Source organism: Triticum urartu, chromosome 4A (assembly GCF_056163025.1).
Source record: "Triticum urartu cultivar PI428250 chromosome 4A, HENAU_Tu73, whole genome shotgun sequence".
NCBI classification, from domain to species: Eukaryota; Viridiplantae; Streptophyta; class Magnoliopsida; order Poales; family Poaceae; genus Triticum; species Triticum urartu.
In genome coordinates this window covers 606,254,367-606,272,781 of record NC_141876.1, presented here as the reverse complement: position 1 = coordinate 606,272,781, position 18,415 = coordinate 606,254,367, and the positions used below count along the sequence as shown (strand labels likewise).

Here is an 18,415-nt window from a genome sequence, read left to right as displayed (position 1 = left end):
TGCCACTCCTTGATGGAATCATTGAAGGTGCCTATCGGCCATGTGACCTTGGGCATCTTGCTCACCATGGCGCCTCTGCACTCGGCGTGCTCGTCGTTCACCACCTTGGGCTTCACATTGAAGATCTTCAGCCATAAGCCGAAGTGTGGCAAAACACGGAGAAAGGCCTCACACACGACGATAAACGTCGAGATGTTAAGGAAAGAATTAGGGGACAGATCATGAAAATCAATCCCGTAATAATACATGATGCCGCGAACAAATGAGTGAAGGGGAAACCCGAGCCCGCGGACGAAATGAGGAAGAAACACGACCCTCTCATGAGGCTCCGGATTAGGGACAATCTGTCCCACCGTCGGAAGACGGTGGCCGATTTTCTTGGCCAGGTACCCGGCCTCTCGGAGCTTTTTGATATCCTTCTCCTGGGCGGTAGAGGCCATCCATTTGCCTCCTGCTCCGGATCTGGACATCTTCGGAGAACCTCTTTTTGGTGGAGAATACGAGCGCTTGGGCGCTAGGGCTCGAGCGAAGGGGAATGGACGAGCGGAAGGAAAAGGCATGGGTAAAGAAGAAGAGGCCTTATCTCTTTATAGAGGCCATAAAAACTTTTGCGCCTCCCTACTTGCCTGATGGAACCTGCTCGTTCCCTACTCGCCGCGATTGGCGGTACGGTTGGGCTACCCGCACCCGTATTGATGAAAGTCCCGTGATAAGGGGACACGATCTCTGCTTCGACAAGACGTGCGCAGGAAACTGCCTCGCCATATGCGCAGTAGCTGGTTGGGAAAACGGTTCGAATGATGACTCGGCCATGGTGTGATGTCACGTTATCTAAAGTTGTCAGCAGATTATATTTGTCGGATATTGTTCTCCCTACGGTGGTATATGAAAATCGTCTTGCAGAGCCGGGCATGACTTAAGTGTTCAAGATTTACTTTGGAGTATTCGGAGATGGAACCCGCCTTGCAATGCCGAAGACAATCTGCGCGCCGGACTCATCGTCATTGAAGCCTGGTTCAGGGGCTACTGAGGGAGTCCTGGATTAGGGGGTATCCGGACAGCCGGACTATATACTTTGGCCGGATTGTTGGACTATGAAGATGCAAGACTCAAGACTTCGTCCCATGTCCGAATGGGACTTTCCTTTGCATGGAAGACAAGCTTGGCGATTCGGATGTTAGATCTCCTTCTTTGTAACCGACTTTGTGTAACCCTAGCCCCCTCCGGTGTCTATATAAACCGGAGGTTTTAGTCCATAGGACAAGAACAATCAGAATCATAGGCTAGCTCCTAGGGTTTAGCCTCTTCGATCTCGTGGTAGATCAACTCTTGTAATACTCATATCATCAAGATAGGGTATTACCTCCATCGAGAGGGCCCGAACCTGGGTAAAACATCGTGTCCCCTGCCTCCTGTTACCATTAGCCTTAGACGCACAGTTCGGGACCCCCTACCCGAGATCCGCCGATTTTAACACCGACAGGGGGGTCGATATATATACCCCCTCTCTGATAACATTTTTATCTATGTATATGTCGTTGTTGTCGATATACCCCCTCCCCGATAACTTCGATATATCCATCTCTCATGTTTATATATTAATTGCCATGTTGTAATATTTGCAGAAACTATGGATCATCAAAGAGACTTCGATCAAGAAGAGATATTGGGGGACATAATACGTGACGGAGGTGATGTAGTCGCGTCGTTTCTCAACGACATCGAAGAAGGTCTGCAAGGAGAGGAAGCAGGCTGCGTTGATCAAATAATGGAGGAAGGTCATGATCGTGATGGTGGCTCCGGCGACCGTGATGACGGCTCCGGTGACCGAACGGAGTCGGGATCAGCTGTTGCAATGTCCGGCGAGGTATATATATATAGCCTGTGCTGACTAGATAATTGTGCATTAATTGTTTTAGTATGTACATATATTAACTCTTCTTTCTTATTTTATATAGCCCCCCGGATCAAGCAATACTTCAGTAAAGAAATGAGGCCCGAAGAAAAAGTTGCACCAGGATGAAAGGTTCACGATCACAGAAATCGCGCGCGATGGCCAACCGATTAAACCCCTATGGACCAAGGAAGCATTTTCTGCTCAGTGCGGGGTTCTTGTTAGGGACATGATCCCGATCAGCATCGAGCAATGGAATGAGCCCAAGAAGGAAGAGCTTCTTCAAGTTTATTTTGTCGAAGATAGACAGAAAGTAGATCTTTGGAAAGCACTGAAGGTAAATTTCACCCTACCGGAAGAGGAGGATCCGGAGAATCCAGTTATAAACCATTGATCAAGTCCTATGCTCTCAAGAAGATGGCAGATCTATTCAAGAGGTGGAAGAATGAGTTGAAAACAACGTATGTCAACCAATACAAGACTCCAGAATTCAACGGCCGATTTGAGAAGATAAGAGATCACTGGCCCGCATTTGTGGCCAACAAGACATCGGAGAGGAGTAAGAAGATGTCAGCGTCTAACAAGATAAATGCTGCAGAGAAGGAGCATTACCATCGCATGGGGTCAAGTGGCTACCTCAAAGCCCGGCCGTTGTGGGACAAGGCTGAGCAGGACCTGTTTGCTAAAGGGGTCGAACCAGAGACATCACACTGGCCAGACCGTTGTAGTACTTGGTTCTTCGGGGCGGGTGGAACATTGGACCCTGAAACAGGGAAGTGCTGCTGGACGGACGAGCAACGTGCAACACCCGTCACGAAGCTTCGGAAAGCAATCAACGAAGTGCGGGAAGGGAAGTTCATTCCCGACAAAGAGAAAGACGATCTCACAAGGGCCCCCAGGAATCCTGAGCACCCTGGACGAACACGAGGCACGCCAGGCTCCGTTCTGTGGAAGGTTTGGTTTCCCGACGCAGGCGGTTACAAAACCCAAGAGAGAAGGAGGAAAGTGGAGCAGAGTGAACTGCAGGAGCTTAAGGCCAGGGTAAGAAAGCTAGAGGAACGAGATGCTGAGAACCAGTAGCTGCGAGATCCTGCCAAAGATGCTACCCTGGAAGCTACCCCGCCATCTCAGTGGAGAAGCAGCATGGCTTCCACCGAGCTCGTTCAGTAGCCTGACTTGACGGGTCCTAGCTACCCCATGGATTTTATCACAGATTCACACCAGTGCCACCTTATGACGCAATGGGATCAGCTCAAAGTCAAGCCGACTGTCGGCTCTATGTTCCCTCCTTCACCCGGAGCAACTTTTCACTTCCGTTCGATTCCACAAGGCTATGTTGTTGTGATGGTGGATGAAATAACGGAGGGATTTGAGGAGCTCCAGCTTGGCCACCCTACAGGTGATGGGGAGACTCAGCTGGGTCTTGCTATGCATACTCCGTGTCTATGGTGGAAGGAGCACATCAATCTTCTGAACTTCATGGCTCTTGCTAGTCAGCTGGGCACTCTTCCTCGTCCGCATCCTCCTCCACCTCCGGCGAGTGATCAGGGCACTCCGCCTCCTGCTCCAGTGCGTGAGGGCGGCAGTACTCCGCCTCCTTCTCCGCCTGCTCCGGCCCGTCCGAGCAGCCCGCCTCCTCCTTCGCCGCCTCATAAGCGACGGCGGAACACAGACGCCACCACTCCGGCTGCTCTGGTGCGTTGTAGCAGTCCGCCTTCGGCTGCTCCGCCTCTTAACGAACGAAAGAAGACAGCCGCAGCCGCAGCCGCTTTGGCTGCTCCGGCGTCTAGCAGTACAGCCAGAGGCGGGAGGCAATACAGATACGGTCCATCGTCTGTCAAGCATATTGAACGGGAGGCAGTACAGCCAGAAGCAGAACGAAGAAAAGGGAAACAAATTCCCCAGCTCGGTGAACAAGTGAAGCAATCGTGCCCCCCGCTCAATGTGTCTAGCGATATCGTCGCTAATCTTCCGGGGGTGCTGCCCGGTACCAACCCTGGAGATTACATGGTCGACGATGATGCAATAATTTTTGGAACAATGGAGGTGGACATATTCATATTCGAGCACGGGAAGCCTCTCGTTAGACCTGGTACTTCCCTAACAACGATGATGCGAAGATTCCATGATTGGTACATGGACATCTGCACGAAGTCTGGGAAAAATACTTTGTCGCTATCGGTTAAAGAGGAGCACGACCTTGTTGGAATTGATTTGTTGTCAGTTCCATTTGAGGAGTTCTTCCAATTCTACAATCAAATGGCCCTCGATAAAATAATCATCACTTGCTACTGTCCGTAAGTACTACTTCTCTGTAATTAGTTAAGTCTCTCTATATATATATATATAGCTCAGCTCTTTCATTGCATGTATATATAATTATCCTCACTATATTATGCAGATTGAAGATCGCCAAATTGAAGAAAAGACAAGTAGGTGATATTGGGTTCATTAACAAAAAATCTCATGGATAAATGGAGTGTTAAATATGATGCCAGACAAACCGAGGCCAAGTTGCTCGCATCGTTACTTCGAAATCAAAACAAAGCTACAATACTCTTTCCTTACAAATACAAGTGAGTGTTACTGTCTTGTGCATATTCGGTTTCCCTTATTACTCGAGGTTATAGTAATGTAATTGATGAGTTATGCATGCATGCGCAGGTTCCACTTAATTCTGCTAGAGATTAAGCATGAGCAGGGACTAGTAACCGTCATACACTCCAAACGAACAAATCCGGAGGAGTATGCGACCATGACTAAAATGCTCGAGAAGTAAGTTCAATCGATCATTATCGCACCATATCGGCAACTTTGTTCATTTCCTTATATCAAGTACTTGTTTTCTTTGTCTGGGAGGGTTTAGAAAAAGTTCACCGCACAAGCTCCGGGACTGCCGGCGCAATTGCGATTTGACCACCCGAAAGTAAGTACTAGCTACTAGCTAGTTTCGCGCATCTCTCATTGATTCTAGCTAGTTTCATCAATATCATTTAGCATGCTTGCTTATCAGTTTGATTGACCTCTATTTCTTGTAAAGTGGTTGTGGCAGGAACCCGGGAATGATTTGTGTAGATACTACATTTGCGAGTTCATCCACCACACCACCTGTGAGCGGGGCTACTCTAAACAACAATATGAAGTGCGTAAGCAATAATATTCATAATTTTTTATTACCATCATTTGTGTTCAATTTCATTCATATATATGTATTGACCCCCTTCTTGAAATTAGATGTGGCAGACGCGGGATGAACTACCACCACAAGATCGCATACGAGCAATTCAAGAGGAAATGGCGGGATTCTTTCTTGACCACGTCATCGACAAACACGGAGAATGCCATGTGGAAGTCGAGTTCAGATGTTAGGGGACGTAAGAGATCTTATATTGTATAAATATATGTAGCAAGTAGCATCGGATAGATATACGAAAACTTGTTGTTCGACCAATCTATCGGAGAAGGAGAGGTCCATCACTTCTCTGTGTTCATGACGATCTTCTGTACATAATGGTTTCATTCATTTGCTTACTAGCTAGCTAGCGTGTCGAGTCCTCTCTATACGTAGCGTCGACCAAGCACGGAGATAAGAGAGGACACTCCTCTCTATTAGCTAGCTAACACAATATATGAAACCCCTAAATTAACCCTACAAAACCCCCCACCCCCCCCCCCCCCCTTCAGAAAAAACAAACCCATCCCCTGAACTGCTGACGCGTGGAGGCCTTTTGGTCCCGGTTGGTGGCACCAACCGGGACAAAAGGTCCCCCTGCCTGGGCAAGCCGCTACGGCCACGTGGAGCCCTATCTGTACCGGTTCCCGATCGAACCGGGACTAAAGGTGGAGGGCTTTAGTTACGACCCTTTAGTCCCGGTTCGTGAACCAGGACAAATGGCCCTCACGAACCGGTTCGAATGGCCCTTTTTCTACTAGTGGATATTCAACTTGTTGCTACTGCTTTGCCTCCAGAAATAGCTGTTGAAATTTTAATTATGGGCCGGTGGAATATTTGAATGCAGAGAAACAATCTGGTTTTTCATAATATAAGAACCCACCTTCTCACATGGAAGCTTTTGTTGAAACAGGATCTCAGGATCATGAGCCATAGAGTAAGACAAGTTATATTCCAATTATCTGGAGTTGGACTGAGGTCTATCTACTAGTTTAGCACTTCCAGTTCCGGCAGTTTTTGATGTTTCCAAAGAAAGGAATTGGTCAAACCTGTAATTTTCTTTTTTGCTACCTTTGTAAATATTATCCTGTTTTTAATATATGAAAATACCATAGAACAATTGTTCTACGGTCAATGCTTAAAAAAGCAATTAAAGGAGGCAAGGATAGTGTGTTTTCTTCTTGCTATAATAAGTTACAAACTGTCGATTAATTGTATATACAGTCTTCAAATATCATAAGATGCATACATAACTAGCTTAGCAATCCAGGTAGGTATAACTATCTCTCTTTCTCCCCCTCTTTCCAACTATACTACTCGCGCACATGCAACATGTACAAGTACTAGGTGGTGCTAGCAAGCAAACATGCAACACTAGTACAGTACAGACTACATGCACTAGCTAGTAGTTAGCTAAATTGCTTGTTCCTTCAGAACTAACTAACTAGCTAATTGATGCGTGTGCACCCAAGACTCCAGTATTAACATGCAAACTGACACACATACATGCCGCCGTATATGTAATTATGTATGCATGTATGTACAGTGTACACACACATACAGCACCGCGTGTATTTTACAAACACTACACAACACTGGATATGGTACACAACAAGATCATTATACTAATTTGAGTAGTTAAAACCCAAAGCATTACTAACATATATAACCGTTGCATGCAGTGGTAGTTGCAGACCAAGCCGGGCAGAAACCAGACACCTGAGCAGCAGGGACGCAGCCGCCGCTATGAGTAAAGCGTATGCCCATAATTTGAGCATACCGGAAGCCCCACCATCCTTGCCAGCAGCTGCTACTTGTTTCTTCGGCCAGTGACTTAGCATGAACACAAGGTAGTAGCTCAGAATCCCTGAGACGCCACATGACACCTGGAATGTCGTAGACCAGCCGGAGAGCCCAACTTCATCCATGGAGTTGGCCAGGTAAGCAAAAGGAGGAGCTACCACCATTGCACCGAGGAAGATGAGCCAATTTCTGTGTGGTTTCAACTTGTCAACGCTGATGATGGAGCTGCTTCCTGGTTTACGGTCGAGATGGAGGCTGAACCAGAGAAGCACAGGGATGACCTCCGGCAAGCATAGCAGAACAACATCCTCGCCCAGCCACTCTGCGGCCGCGATGTGCGCCGTCGCCAGCAGGAGGAGAAGCAAGGTCTTGTGGAGCATCTCCGTCGCCAGTGCTATGCCCGGTGAGGCGCCAGCGGGCAGCTTCATCACCATGCGCGTCAATGCCGCCACCGTGCAGCTTAGGAACAGGAGGAACTGTGAGATGGTGAACTGGGCAGCTGCATGGTCTGGAAGCTGGTCCATAAGCAGTAGCGCCCCCAGCGTCATCATCACAATGATCCCAACCTCCATAGTTTTCATTTTAGTCTCAGCGGCGTTAGAAGATCCTGGATTAACTTTACGACTGCTGCCCCCAGTACGCCGATTGAACTTGAGGTGCAACGCTCGTATGAAAACAAGAGCTATGACTGGAAAGATGGCGAGCCAGACGAAGCTCAAGCTGATGTCCACTAATATCACGTAAGCTATGAGCACAAGAATGACTGCGTCTCTGAAAATCCAGACATTAGGACGGCATGTGATCCATGACTTCCGCACCCGCAGATTGGACAAGCACTCGTGCGATTTCACAACTATATATGGGACGGAGATGGCAACCTCCACTGTGCCAGTTACCAACTCACTATATTCTTTGTTGGTAAAACCATCATCGCTTAATTGAGACACTTGGAAATTGACTAGACAGCTGGCCAGTGTGCACGTCACAGCTATGAGGCATATTCCATCCGATACCCCAAGATTTTCTGAAATAAAAAAATAAGATGATCAGATCATATATATCAAAATATAAATGTATATACAAATTAAGTTGTAGAATTACTATTATCTGTCTGTGTATCAAATAAATTATTCTTGTGCCTGTTTTTAATAAAAACACCCCATTTACGATAATGCAGTACATATATAGAAAATTCACGGCATGCCACCCTGAATATTTACGTGAATTCTCGCTGGATTAGAAATATATTTTTGTATGAATTATACAGTGGGTCTCTGCTGGAGGGGTCGGGGTGGGGTGGGTTGGGTGGTGGGAGCTGCCTCTCTGTTGAGGAGCACGTCGGAGGGACAACGACATGGAGGTCCAACCTTGCAATTTCTGGCCAAACCCTAGGGTCTGCAACACATAGAGTAGGTAGCATCGGTTCACTGGGTCGAAGGCCTTGGATATGTCTACTATGAGGAAAAGACTCGTTTGCAACTTTTTGTGCAAATCCTCGATTAAGTCCTGAACCCGAAGGAAATAATGATGGATGCATCGCTTCCGGATGAAAACAATTTGACTCGCGGAGACAACTATCCACACCACCATATTTGCTTGGAGAATATCTTGGAAATAATATGGATTAGACTGATATATAGGTCAAACTCAATGAATGAAAGCATAACAGCAAGGAAGAACAACACACACAAAAACGTATTAGTAATTTGATCAAACTTTACATATGGTTGATTAACATATTGGTGGTCGTTCCAACCTCCCAGTCCAGCTCTTGTGGGTTGTAGGTTGAGCAAGGGCTCTGTGGCCCTCTCTATCTAGCTTGTTTTTCTTTTTCTACAAAAATGAAAATACATGCCTACATATAGATATATATACATAAATGTCGCAAGTGTTAACAATTTGGACGTCGAAGAAAGTCGCAATAGACTTACCGATAAATCCTGGTGGCACTAGAGGGTGTACATCGCGTGACTTGACTGCCTGCTGGCGCCCCATTGGTTGATTATTATCGACTTTGTGTGAAGAGGTTTTCGCAGCCCGCTGGCCAATGGATGGGCCAACTTGGTGCGGCTATGTAGTCGATCTAACCTGGCACTGCAATGCAATGGTAGCAAACTCATCATTGATAGCCCTGCATTAATCACATCGTCGATCGAGCAAAAGATTCCTACATGATCCATGCATGTGAGTAGTCATTGTTGTAGTTTGGTCATTGTGGATCCGATTTCTTTGGTTTTTTTACTCGCATATGCATAGCTTTAATTTGGTCATATATGACTTTGCTATTTGCTGCCTCGGGGTGCATGTTTAGTCCCCATGCAAGAAATGGAGAGAAATTTCAAACATTGAGAATCTTGATTTTTAAATTTCAATAAATCCAAAACTTAGTTGAAGTTCATGAAACTAAGTTTTGGACTTACTTACATGGGGACCGTAAAGTCCCCACACAGCGTGTTCTTGTGTGTGCGTTGGTGTTGGCGGTCTGCATCCTAGCTATGCAAAGACCAGATGTGCTCATTGTGCTTTGTATCCTCCTGACGATCCATTTTGATCCAATAAAATCACTTTTGTCAAAACATTCTATCATTCCAAATTTAAGATAAAAAAGCCTTCGTATAACAGATAGGACCTCTAGTGCATCACAGATGAAAATTCAATATTTTCTGAAAATAATAACTAATATTTTCATGCTTAGTAAACCTCTTAACAGTCTTATACTAAGCTACCTAATAAAACTTTCATCCAAAATGATAAAAGAACAAGCAATTTTGTGTCGTGCAAAAACAACAAAGTGGATAGTTTAGTTTTTATTTTGATTTCTTGATAGTTTAGTTACAATACTTATGACTTGTGATGATTTTTTAACAAATTTCTAAATATTTTTACCTGTATAAAGTTTTCAGAACTTTTTCAAGCTTGAAAAAAAAAATATGCTCTAGATCATAGGCGGTTCTACATAAATTGCTTTGTAGTAACACCTGAACCAATTAAAATCACCTATTGAACCTGCAACCCATTTGTCATGAGTACATCTATACTGGTGGGTCCCCGGCCGTCTTTGATGAGCCACAGGAAACTCGCAATGAAAGCATGTGATATATCTTAGGCGACTCTCAACGAGAGCCATCAGTGACCTGAATATACCAACAGCAATTTTACTGAGAGCCTTCTATGAACATCCGACGACCTCATATGAACGTCCTGAAATTTTGAATCTCTTGCTTGAGACCCGTCCTGATGTTTGCCAATGACCATCATCATGTCGACTACCTCTGGTTTGGGTTTTCTTTAATTGTGTCACAACTGCATATGCATGAATGAGAAGAAAAGGCTAGAGGTAATATATAGCCAGCTAGCTAGAATGAAACGAACGAAGGAGTAAGAAGTAAGAACACACACCCTGTACAAGGGAAGAGGGCTCACGAACAAACAACATAGTGAGTACATAGCCAGACCTCACGTACCTATATATTACATCGACTATGCTCTTGCGCGCTACAGAACGATGGATATGCTTGCTTATATAGATGTAGGGGCTTGAGAAACTCCACCCCTAGACTATCCATTGATCTCAGCCCCGATGGCCGGCTCCTGCGCTTGTATAGATGGTTTTCTTCTGAGGGAGGCTGGACGGCGCGCGGTCGAACCGATCATGAATTGGCGTGCAGATTATGAGAGGTTGGAAGACGAAGCAAGTTTGCTGGCTAGGTCCATTTATAACAAGAGTGGTCTGAGGACGATTTCGAGGTTTCATATTTTATTGGAGTGTTATTGTAAATTTTTATATTGTTTTCTTTCTATAAACATAGTTAAACTTTATAAAGATTGACATAAGATAAAACTAATATGTAGAGTAAATGAAAACGAAGGGAGTAAGACGCCTGCTACATGCACTCTCTTAATGGAGCAGTATACTCAGCATTCACCTATAACTGACATATATTCAGAGTTAGAATATCAACTTTTTAAAAACTACTCTCACAACATGCGCGTACACCCACCTATAGGAACGCACAGACGAGCACCTCGTAGTCAAGGGGGTTCAGGAAATTAATATAAAGCACTCATGCCAAATCAATGTAGAACTTGAATCCGGATGAACTGGTTCTAACACAAGAAATGCTTTCCTAAGAAAATATATTCGGGGTCAGAACATAAGAGGCGGCAAGAACTGATTGGCACGTTAACCAATAATGACTAATCCATATTGAAAGTCAGAATGTAGAGCCAATCGCACCGTTTCTTCCCAAACCGTCCATGTCACCACCCCATTAACTAAGGCCCTCGTCAACGCTTCCGCCCTCGGCCCCTATGCTGCTAGCTCATCCGTCTGCCAAATCTTGTACCAAAGACAAGGAAACCGGCGGAAATAGCGTGCAAGCCACCTCGGTCACGTGGGCTAGAATTCCTTGCCGACGGAAAGCATTACAAGCTGGGCACGAGGCCAGCTGCCCATGGACGGTGGTGGGTCGAGATGTTCAAACTCTTGTTCGTTGGCCGGGAATAAACGAAGTTGTTATAAAACCCATTTTTAGCCATGGCCGAGGTGAGGTCCAACGGCAGAAAGCTGTGGCGCTCATATTAAACTTCCAACATACTAGCGTGTAGTGTCAAAAAATGTATTACGGAGGAAGCAAGGAGGAGTTCGTACACGGTGCCAACTGCATGCAAGTGCCAACAACTAACGCATACCCATTTTCTTTTCTTGAACAATTTGCTTTCTCAAACCATCGGCGGCCGGTACTTAATCTGCAATATCGATATGTACAACCGGGATTTAATAATAGATCGTGGTGGGGCTGAGTAATTTGACTTAGCCATATATATAATACAACTAGATACTGTACTATAGTGTCAATTTAATATGCTTATTTTTTTTAACACATTACAAACGCAAGCGCCCATATAAACGCGCATACACTTTATGAACGAGCACACACCCCACCCCTATGAGCACCTGCTAGAGACTGAGGCGACATATCATCTTGAGATTGACGGAGCCAGCATAGACGCCTCGTAGTCAAAGGAAACATCTCACACTGAACGCGCATGCCGGAAATCCTGAAACAATTTTTTTTTGTGAATAAAATCCTGAAACAAATTTATAATATACTTATCAACCATTTGCACAAGTGATTCCACCGTGAATGCATGTGCAGTGCATAATTGAGGTAACTCTGGGTCGCGTGTCCCCCCTTGCAGGTTGCTCTCAATAGAGCAAAATGCATTTGTTTACTCGAGCTCAAGCATGAGGCGTTCTTTGGCAACACTAAACACGATGAGGAAGAACCCAACAACATAACGAAGACCGTGCGCGGACGGTGCCGTTCTTGCGTCTAGGGAGGTGGTGTGGAGCATACCATGTAGAAGTCGACGTGCAGGGAGGGTGTAGTGGATACATCTAAAATGTACCAATTCCTTTTGATGTTTAATTCCTACTCCCTCCATTCCAAAATATAGTGGGCTCGCGCTTCCCGAGGTCAAACTTTGACCATAAATTTAACCAATGAGACTGACTGCGATGGGAGAAAAAATTATATAATTAAAAACTTCTTTTGAATATGAATTCATTGGTATAACTTTTGCTCCCGCCGCAGTCGATCTCGTTGGTTAAATTTATGGTCAAAGTTGAAGCACGGGAATAGAGGAAGCACTATATTTTGAATCGGAGAGAGTATGTTTTTTTAAAAAAAATAGACTAGCATACTAATAAAATGCAAGAAGGCATATTTCCCTTTTTGAGGTGCTGCGGGAAATAACTTTGAAATATTCATAGGACAATATTTCCTCGGATCACAAAGGCCTGCAAAATGAGGGATTTTAGGCCCCATAGGGGACATTGCCCGTCCCACGCGTCTTAAGGCTGGGGCGGGTTGGACCCACCTCCACCAATGTCCTTCGATCGCAAACATTGTATATGCCCATCTATTCAATTTGCCTACAAGTTTGAGAGGTTTTTTTTGCCGCCCCCTCATAGAGGTATTTTTGATCAGGGCCGAACTCTTCTAGATTGCTCCTTTGGTACTCCACGAGAGGAAAAAATTGTCTCATATCTTTATCATCACTGCCAAATCGCTTCTCGATGAGTTGTGAGTGGTCTACCCCCAAAATACTTGTTCTATGGTAGTCTCTCTCTCTCTCTCTCTCTCTCATGTCTAGATCATATGAGTTGTCCTAAATGCTTATAATCATTTATATAATTCATCCGTTGGATATTTTGATATGTGACAAACAAAGCACATTAAAATTTATTTTGTAAATGCTAAATTATAGAAAAGTCGGTGGCCATGCTCGCGCTTGGAAATATGTGTGGGTGATATTTCCATGCTTGGTTTGAGCCCAAGGGATGAGCAGGTACCCAAGTCATAACATGTTGGGGACTCTGAAAAATCATTTTCCTACGATTTAGAAGACAAGAGGCGGAAAACTTTTCCCCTCGATCCGGTGCAGCTGCGGCTTCCCCTACCCTCCACCGCTTGCTAAGACAATAAGAGGGCAAGGGAATCACAGGTATGTGTGACAGGACCATTCTTGTAGGGTCCTCAAGCGTTTGTCCAGAAACGGTGGAGTCCTGCAAAGGGGATAGTTTTGCGGTTTGTTTTTGTTCACCAGTTCCATCTCCGTTTAATGAAGCTTAGCCAAATACAACTTTTTAGGGGAACTTGTGAGATTTGTCCATTTGTGTTCCGCTCCTCTGTATGGATGGAGTTGGGATTATCCTATGGCCCTTCTCAGTGGTAGTTTCTCCTGGATTATCCTTTGGCAGATAGATTTTATTGAAAGTGTGACTGTTACATGCCTTCTTCCGAGTGGCAAGGTATCATTCCACACCATGTAACATGGTGTCGAGCCCGAGGGTTCCCCTCTCCTATGCTTGCCTCCTTGGTCGTGTGAGTGTTGAAGAATCCTGAAGCCCTCTATGTCAACTCCTGCTAGATAGGTCGGGGTTACTGCTCCAGTGGCGAATAATGTTTCATCGAGTCTGGTGGCACATCGATGGTGGTGGTAGCCCTGGCTGGTGAGGTATGATTCTACAAGGTTGGTTGGCGAGGCAAAGGTAGTAGCATCCCTTTGTATTCTGGTGCTCTAGTGTTGTCTCTATCACATCGGTATATCCTTCGGTGCTAGCGAGAGCCTCTGAGAAGTTTTGTAGGTTTGAGTCTTGGATATGCGACTCTTCAAGCGGCCGCGGCTTTTCCTCCAATGCCATGGTCCAAAAGGACTATGGCCTTGACGACATCATGCATGCCGTCAATAGTGGCATCATGGCTCCGGTTATGGGTTGGAATGCAGCCTTGCGAGAGGAACACAATGGTCTTCTGCCAGGGACCCTGTAATAATTTATGTATTTTTAAGTGGTATTTGTACTACTAGTTTGGTTAATAGATTAGACCCCCAATAAACCCCGAACGTTTGGATTTTAAGCCGCGGCCGAAAAACGTCCGGGTTGCCATGAAAAACGTCCTGGTTGCCATGCTTAAAATCCAAACCTTCTGAATTTATCATTTCCTAATAGATTTGACTGCATTTTTCAAACCAAAAGAGACGAGCATACCTAAAATTTTCTTTCAGCATTCTTACCCTCGACCTCCTCCTCTAGTTGTCTATCGCTGCTGTCATCGAGCACTAAGTTCGTTGGCTTCCTCTTACCAATGTGGCATCTGACTAACTGGTCCAACTTCATGATAACCCAGCCAGCAGACCTAAATCAATGGATGAGTACTTAGTATAATGATGTGGCGTCCCAGTGTTCGTCGTCCGAAAAATAAATGGGAATGGTGTATTTTTGTAGCAAAGTTGATACTATCACTGGAAAATCTTGATGATTATCACATTCATAAGAGAAAAGTAATACACTATAATTTGCTCTTGGTACATCGACACTAGCTTTACAAAATGGCATATTATGTTTTAAATAAAATGAACGTTCAGGCAAGATGTCCCAAGTTAATCTTGGCAGTACATGACTGTTCACCGGAGGCCTAAATTTTAATAAATATTTCGCAGTAAGTCCTAAAAAAGATTGTATGCATGTTGTCTCCATCTCTTGTAGACGAACAAGACTCTCATGTAGTTTATTCACACGCGTGCAACACACAAAGGGTTTATTGGAGTACTAGAGTCGTGAAGCATATGGGATTAATGAAGTCGCCAACGAACGCTTCCTTGCTGGCCGATATGTTGCTTATCATTAAGTGATACCGTATTATTATGCCCGGATAAGATTAGAATCCTGGCTAAGCAAAAATAAAATGACAAATCTGGTTTTGATGGCTCTTCTCTACCGATTCCTAGGTAGGGTATCTCAGTGCGCTCTACATGCATGTCAACTTTGTTGCTAATCATTATATTGACCCCATTCGAAGCTTCGCATCTCCTAACTGGCAGTGTTGTTTCCGCGTGATTTGCTTTGGTATTTCGCTTAAGAATGCACCTGTGTTCAAGCCTGCTACCGGCGGGCAGGTTCATATATAGCTCCATTCCGCCTTCAGCGAAGACAAGGGCCAGATAAGCTCCGTTCACCATCGTCAAGCAAAGGTTAAGAGCTTCGTACGTTTATCTTGGCCTCCTCTTCTCGTTCGTCCTTTTATTATTTCTTTTATGATTTTCGCCTTTTGTCCATAAAAACGATGATCAATTATAATGGAGTTTGACAAAATGAAACGTGATCTGCTACTACAGGAACTTAAGCAAGCTGCTTGCGAACCCAAACTTCACCAAGTTATCTCTGGTCGATTCTCGGTTTTCGTTCAGATGGTAAGCAGCCTAGCTCTCTCTATATATATCCGTTGAACAGGCGGCATACACTTTTTCCTTCCCCACTATTCCGGTTGAGTGAAACTTAATAAAGTCTCCAGTTTTGAAATTCCAAGCTTTTTTGCAGAAGTTAAATGGTCTTTTTACAATATGATAAAGTTACATGTTAATTTCTCTGATGAATGAAACTTAATTAAGTCTCCAGTTTTGAAATTCCAATCTTTTTTGAATAAAGTTAAATCTTCTTTCTCAATAGGATAAAGTTGAATGCTAATTTGTCCCTTGGATGTTTATAAGTCTCTACGCATACATAATTGCACAATCATTGATCATTCTTCAAAAAGGAATCTAGATGGCGACTTTCCATTCAATGTTCTGATTTATTTATTTTATTTAGGCCGCTGAACTGATGAACCGTTCCCGTAGCTTGGCCGAAGGAGCTGTGGTCATGGTATGCCCTGTGCTTCTAGCATTGTCTCTTGACAAGGTCGACCTCAAAGTGTATGGGCGCCCTGCTTTCTTCGCCATGCTTGCCATGGCAGGTATCACTTTAATAACCGCTATCTGCCCCTTGCTCGTGTGTTGCTTCACCAAGAGGTTCCCAAACATGGGTAACATCGAGCCTGCCCCGGTGACGGCGAGCCTGGCAACCCTCTCATCTTCTTGCCTCCTCATCCTCGCCTGCTTCATGGCGCAGCTCGTTGTCTCCAAACAAGTTTTAATCGCCGTGGGCGTCCTATGTGGAGCCTTCATCCTAGTTCGAGCGGTCTCGTACTGCCTCGGCGGAAATGGTGACCCGTATTCACCGGATCTGCACAAGGTACTGGATGAATCACATGAGTTCTTGACGGGCGTCACTGGAATCCTCTTTCTGGGGCTTGAAGGTTTGGCACTAGAAGGTCATGAGAATCAGATGGTTCAGAAGGTCGGGCTTGTGGGCACCATCAGCTTCATAGTTTGCGCTCTTGGTGTGTGCATGATGTACCTCGAGATGATCCCCCCTTTATACTTCAAGAAAAGGGGAGAGGGAGAGATTGTGTGTTTAACTCTGATGCTCGACAGCATCATGGCTGGTGGTACCTTCACGGTGTTGATGGTTGTCATGCTTAAGCTCATGGGTCCTCCAGCCCTGATGCTCTTCGCACCTCCAGCATTGATAATCGTCGAACTTGCGTATCAAATGGCCGTCGATCGGAGATCCCTTCTCGCCGACCAAGCACCCGGCGCTGTCCAAGCGTCCACAACGGCTTCGTTGGAACTGACAAGAGTCACCTTCACTGGATTCTTGGCTGTGTCGATAACAGCCATCCGCAACACTTCGCCCAGCATGTTGACCAGTTGTTTCCTACTATTTGCGGCATCGGCTATTGTGTTTGGTCTCTCATGGAGGCTCCTGTCACAGACCCAGATAAGGAACCGTCTGGCCCATCGTGCTTTATCGGATCTTGTTGCTTCCTCTGCTGACCTGGCTTCCTTGTGCACACATTTCTGCATTGTAATCACTACGATTCTATTCCTAGCAATGGCCGGGACAGCCAGAGGAAAATGATGCCCAGTAGTGAAGCACTACGTGTGATATTTCCTCCTACAAAATTTGTTAGTTGCACCTGCGCTCATGTGTTATAAGTTCTAACATGTTTGTTCTATATCTATAATATCTGGTTCAGTTCTTCTTGTAAATACATACAATTAGTTGGCTATCATTTAATGGTCTTCCAATCTGTCACATTCGTGTCTGACTTACACTTCTCCAAATTTTTACATGCTTGTTCTTACACCTAGGGTTGCTATGTAATCCACGAATGTAAACTAAATACATCCCTAAATGTAAGTCTTTTTTGGATGGCATGCAAGTTAAACTTTCTTAGGTTTGATCAGGCCCCTATACAATTTACTTACAAAAATTAGGACTATAAACATAATTTACATCCATGTTGCTAATAATGAATTTTATTTTATTTAAAAACGGGGTTGGAACTCCAGGCCTCTACATTATTGTCAGGCACACATCCATATTTTATTATAGTTGATGTAAGGCAACGAGGCCAAAAACATCAACAAGCAGAGTACATATATAACATATTCAATCACATTCGAACCACTACAAGATACGATGCCAGCGATTAATGTTGATTTCTTCTGCAACAACTCCAAGAGGTCACTACTAGTATGTCGGTTAATACCTCAACTTCCATCTTGCATTTTTCTAATGATGAGATTATTAATAATGCAAACCAATTAGGAATTTCACTAGGTAGTAATGATAGTGAAATTTCAAATTCCGTTAATGATATCCTGGATTTAGAGGCAGAGCGGGCTTTAGAGATGATTCGTAACTTAGCAGCGGTTAAACCCATGAATGATTCCGATATTGATGCGTTGGGGGTCATGGTGCTCGATAATTTTTGTGCGGATCTCGCTCCTCCCCTTCCTGAGTCTGAGGAGGAGGAGGAGAGTCTTGAGAATGGTGTTGTCATACCTTCTGAGCCTGGTTGTGAGGACCGGCTGGAGAGTGAGAACATTCCTAAACGCAAATGAAAGCGGAAGATCTATCCGACTTCCGCAGTGCGTAGGAGTGCTAGGATCCGCACGGCTAAAAAATTCCATGATGAAATATGAAAGGAATCTTTTGGAATAGCAGAGGTCTGAAAGACTTGGCTAAAAGAAGGTTTCTTGCAGAGGCGTCTATCGAGCATAGGTTGGACTTTATCGCATTGTCGGAAACTGGTAGAGATAATTTTTCGCCACAATTTCTCAATACTTTATCGGGCGGTATTGATTTTGATTGG

The 18,415-nt window shown here is 44.6% G+C and overlaps 2 protein-coding genes across 6 annotated transcripts; one reads left to right on the top strand and one right to left on the bottom strand.

The window, feature by feature from the left end:
• Positions 1 to 6,216: 6,216 nt before the first annotated feature.
• LOC125553182 (uncharacterized) lies at positions 6,217 to 10,559 on the bottom strand. Of its 4 annotated transcripts, none has more exons than XM_048716973.2 (4): positions 10,334 to 10,559; positions 10,004 to 10,172; positions 8,801 to 8,963; positions 6,217 to 7,893 (listed from the first exon to the last, which is right to left on the bottom strand). In XM_048716973.2, the coding sequence occupies exons 3-4, from the start codon at positions 8,862 to 8,864 to the stop codon at positions 6,692 to 6,694; spliced, it is 1,266 nt and encodes a 421-aa protein (XP_048572930.1). In that variant the 5' UTR covers positions 8,865 to 8,963; positions 10,004 to 10,172; positions 10,334 to 10,559; the 3' UTR covers positions 6,217 to 6,691. The 4 variants fall into 4 exon arrangements, with proteins under 4 accessions (XP_048572930.1, XP_087375337.1, XP_048572929.1 ...); XM_087519211.1 differs by having other exon boundaries at positions 10,057 to 10,172; XM_048716972.2 differs by lacking the exon at positions 10,004 to 10,172.
• Positions 10,560 to 15,110: 4,551 nt separating this feature from the next.
• LOC125553184 (uncharacterized) lies at positions 15,111 to 17,352 on the top strand. Of its 2 annotated transcripts, none has more exons than XM_048716976.2 (3): positions 15,111 to 15,419; positions 15,552 to 15,626; positions 16,024 to 17,352. In XM_048716976.2, the coding sequence occupies exons 2-3, from the start codon at positions 15,624 to 15,626 to the stop codon at positions 17,173 to 17,175; spliced, it is 1,155 nt and encodes a 384-aa protein (XP_048572933.1). In that variant the 5' UTR covers positions 15,111 to 15,419; positions 15,552 to 15,623; the 3' UTR covers positions 17,176 to 17,352. The 2 variants fall into 2 exon arrangements, with proteins under 2 accessions (XP_048572933.1, XP_048572932.1); XM_048716975.2 differs by having other exon boundaries at positions 15,112 to 15,407.
• The last annotated feature ends 1,063 nt before the right edge of the window (positions 17,353 to 18,415 follow it).

Excerpts from the sequence above, each read along its gene's own strand:
- LOC125553182 (XM_048716973.2), bottom strand. The coding sequence starts at position 8,864 with ATGGGGCGCCAGCAGGCAGTCAAGTCACGCGATGTACACCCTCTAGTG. Across the intron at positions 7,894-8,800 it reads AGTGCCACCAGGATTTATCG|AAAATCTTGGGGTATCGGAT; the intron begins GTAAGTCTATTG and ends TTTTTATTTCAG.